A 3,863-nucleotide genomic window follows, 5' to 3' on the forward strand; every position below is an offset into this window, starting at 1 on the left:
CAGTATTGAAACGCATCCTGTTTATGTCAGCCCACTCCTGTAACCTATCCAGATCTTGCTGCAATCTTTCCCTCCCTACTAGCATGCTCACCTCACCCCAAATTTTGGTATCATCAACAAATTTAAACAGGTTGCATTTCACCCCGTCGTCCAAATCGCTGATGAGGAAATTGAACAGCGCAGGCCCAAGGACCAAGCCCTGGGGGACTCCGCTGCCCCATTTTGGTAAATTACATTTCGGTAAATTACTCCCAACTACATTTAGGCTGGAAACTGGAAGAATGTTCCTAAACAACACAGAAATCATGTTTTGGGTCAGCCTTCCAGTTAGAATAATAGTGACAAAAAACCTAGCTGGTTTTATGGATGTATCTTGAGAAATTTGTGAAAAGGCTACATGAGATGGTGCATGTGATTGCAGCCCAAGTAGACTTCATGAGGCAAGAGGTCCCTCCCAGTCCTATGCCTTTGTCCTTGCCTCTTTACATGTGCAAGTAAGGGCATGATGGGATCTAATGTGCCATCTACACAATTGCATCTCATGGGTGTACATAGCAGGAGGTGTGATTGTAGGATGATAAATCAGATCCAATCATGCCATATTACCAGTGCAGAGGGAGTTCAGTCTAGAGCTTCCCCTGCATGAGCAAGAAGCAAGCTCCAGTGACTGGGAGACCACAACTTACGCAATCTCCCAGCCACCAGGGTGGGAGACTGCAGCTTGAATGGTGTCTGTTTAAAGGTTTTGAAGAGCAACTTATTGCCTTTTAGGTGAATTGATTTCATTTAAATTCTCAAAGTCAAGCCTCTTTACAAATCATCTTTAAAATTTGCTTTGGGACAAAGACAAAAGATTTAATTCATTCATCAGTAACACCACATATGGTGGGGTGGTTCAAATGCATGTTTCTTGTTTTTCAGAATGGGCCACAAATAATGTTCTGTTTTATACCAGTCAAGAAAACCTCTCATGCTATAATGTGTTTCTGACCACTTTGACTGATACAAAACATACTGAGCTAGTTTACACAGAACAAGATCCAAGGTAATCATTCTAGTCAAACGTAATAAGCATTTCCTTATTTGTTAGTTATAATAAATAATCATATTGATATGTAAAAATGAAGGAAATACCACATTTTTTCCAAACTTGCTGCCAAATCACTGAAAGCATTTTTAGTTTGGGTTTTACTGTTTCTTTTACAATTTGTTCTTAAAGAACATGCTTTCTACTTTGCCAGGTTAGTGATAACCTTAGATTTAACTGTTCTGTAGTACCTAGGGGCACCTGTACACGAGCGTAGAGGCTGCTCTGACGCGCTGGAATTCCAGCATGTTGGAGCAGACTCGATTAGCTGAGTCTGCTGGAGTGTGGCAACTGCTGCATTCTAGCAGCCTCCTGTATTTTGTGTCTCAGCATCCCCGCACTTAAAAATGGTGGCAGTGGTTCTTGAACTAAAGGTTGTTGAAAGAGCTTTAGTTCAAGCACTCCGCTGCCATTTTTAAGTGTGAGGATGCTGATACAGGAAACATGGTGGCGTTTTAATTAGAGCAGCTCTTGCCCCCGCCCCCCACACCCAGAGCACATGTAAAAGTGTCCTAACTGTTTATCTGAGTCTGTAAATGTCAAGATCAGTCTCAGGTCAAGGTATTCTTCAATGAAAGTCTGACAGTTCCATATAGTGCAAATGAGGTTGTTAGGGGTTGAGTTCTCCTCCTAGGAACATCTGTTACATCAGTTAAAAAGTATTAAAATGTTTGGACCAGTTCTTGCTACAGGTAGCAGATCAATACAGTCAATATACTGTAGTGTTCCCAGGGTTCAGCTTGTTGACTGAACTTCCTTGAAGCAACATTTTAGAAAGACAAGATGACTCCTAAATTATGTGCAGAACTAGTATAGTTGATGTAGCATTTCTGACAGATAAGGCTTTATACAGTACATCATAAATACATTTTTGGTTTTGTTTTACTGACTTTCTCAGTAAAGATTTTTTTTTTAACGGGAGCATGCCTGACACTAGAACTGCCATGAAAAAACAGAGTCTTTCCCCAATGGCATTTGGTGCCTGCAGTTATACAAAACCCTAAGTCAAGTGGCAGGATCACAAGGGACAGACAAGTTGCATGACTAGACACTTTCCCACAAGGAAATTGTTGACAGTTGTAAAGGTCACAATCACTACTGTAGCTCAAACAGAAAACTTGAGTGTAAAGGTTCATGTTCTAATGTAATTCATAGCAAAATTATTTCTTTGTGGGAGACTGCAATACAAAATATTTTTGTGTTATTTTCACATATTCAACGCAGAACTCCTTTAGATATGTAGTCTAATATCCCTAAGAAGCTTGCCTTGACTTGTAACATAAATGAAAAATCCTACACTCAGACTTCTGTGAAACAACTGGCACACTTTTTGATCTGACCCCAGGCTTTCTGGATGACGGGTTAGGAATTGATGGCTCATGAGCCTTATCTTGAGCCTGCAGAGCCCTGGCTTCAACAAGGGGCCAGAGGAGATTTCTGTTCACACCATGCCACACCCAGATGTTGGAGGTTTTGGCAGAAAGGGAGCTCTGCCTGGGTTGCGCCACAGTCAGGCAGTGTAGGCATCAGAGGAAGAGGCTCTACCTGGGCCTCATGATAGGCGCTTCAGTGGACCTGCGTTGTGTTACAGTCGAGCAGCAGGGAGAAGCAGTGGAGGTGGCCAGAAGCTAATTCTGGCCCACTTGAGACCCAAGCTTGGTCATTCTACCTGCCACCAGAAAATGTGGCTGACTCCTGCTTTTAAGGGCCAGGCTGCTGGTCTGAGCGATGGAATCTTTGCTGAGTGGATGCAACGTCCACAGCAAGTGAGGAACCAACAAGCAGGAAGCTTATTTCCTTATTCTACCTTTCTTTTTCTAATTGTAGAAATTCTGGTCTCTCCATAAATGTACATGGAGAGTACAAATGTATATAGATGACAAATACCAATTTCCCTCTCCCCCTACATGCCCCGACAGTAATTTGTTACCAAACCTATTTGAGCAGGTGAGCTTGCCAGTTTGGTAAAAATACATAATAAACTCATTCTTTTGGCTGTTATTTTTCATTGTCTGCAGATTTTTTGTGGATATATGTTGCACAAAGGATAGACATTTTCTCACTATCAACAGTAACAGCAAGACTACCTCTGAAGTTTGGTTGGTTGACTGTAGCCATCCTTTTAAATCACCTGTTCTTGTACAACAGCGAACAAAAGGGGTTATTTACCATATTGAGCACAGAAATGATGAATTATATATTCTTACTACATATGGACAACCTGCAGAATACAAGGTAATATTTGAAGAAACTAGTGAAGCACTAGTATCACTTTAAAAGACTTATTACAAATCACATGGAAAAAGCCTTCAAGTTGGTTGTGGGGGGGAAAGTAGTTGGTTTTCTTGACCCCTTACTGTAGTTATTTAAGAAAATTATAGAAAACTGAATGCCTGTGAAGATAAACAGTAATACACGACGTCTTTCATCTCTAGCATATGGATTTAAATCCAGGTGTTTGGGGGGGTGATTGAAAATCATTATCTTATAAAGGCTGTTTGCACTGTGTTAATATCACTTGGTGGTCCAGTTCCTATCTGACCATTATCTGTATTGCTAAACAACCCCCAGAAACCAGTGATAAAGTACAGTGGCTGGACAGTGTGAGGAAGTTTACATTGCCACTGTGAATTCTGTTTCATAGATTTCATAGACGTTAGGGCTGGGAGGGACCTCGGAAGATCATGGAGTCCAGCCCCCCGCCCAAAGGGCAGGAAGTCAGCTGGGGTCATAGGATCCCAGCAAGATAAACATCCAAATTCCTCTTGAAGGTGTT

General features: G+C 41.5%; 1 protein-coding gene across 6 annotated transcripts in view; it reads left to right on the forward strand.

Annotated features, from left to right (window-relative positions):
* PREPL (prolyl endopeptidase-like) overlaps positions 1 to 3,863 on the forward strand; it is a 26,729-nt gene that overhangs the window by 7,355 nt on the left and 15,511 nt on the right. For all 6 annotated transcript variants that reach the window (XM_019549369.1, XM_019549371.1, XM_019549374.1 and 3 more), the window contains 2 exons: positions 922 to 1,045; positions 3,106 to 3,322. In XM_019549369.1, the coding sequence (XP_019404914.1) occupies positions 922 to 1,045; positions 3,106 to 3,322 (341 nt within the window). The remainder of the gene's footprint in view (positions 1 to 921; positions 1,046 to 3,105; positions 3,323 to 3,863) is intronic.

The sequence above is a fragment of the Crocodylus porosus genome, unplaced genomic scaffold (genome assembly GCF_001723895.1).
Source record: "Crocodylus porosus isolate Cpor-Errol unplaced genomic scaffold, CroPor_comp1, whole genome shotgun sequence".
NCBI lineage: Eukaryota > Metazoa > Chordata > Crocodylia > Crocodylidae > Crocodylus > Crocodylus porosus.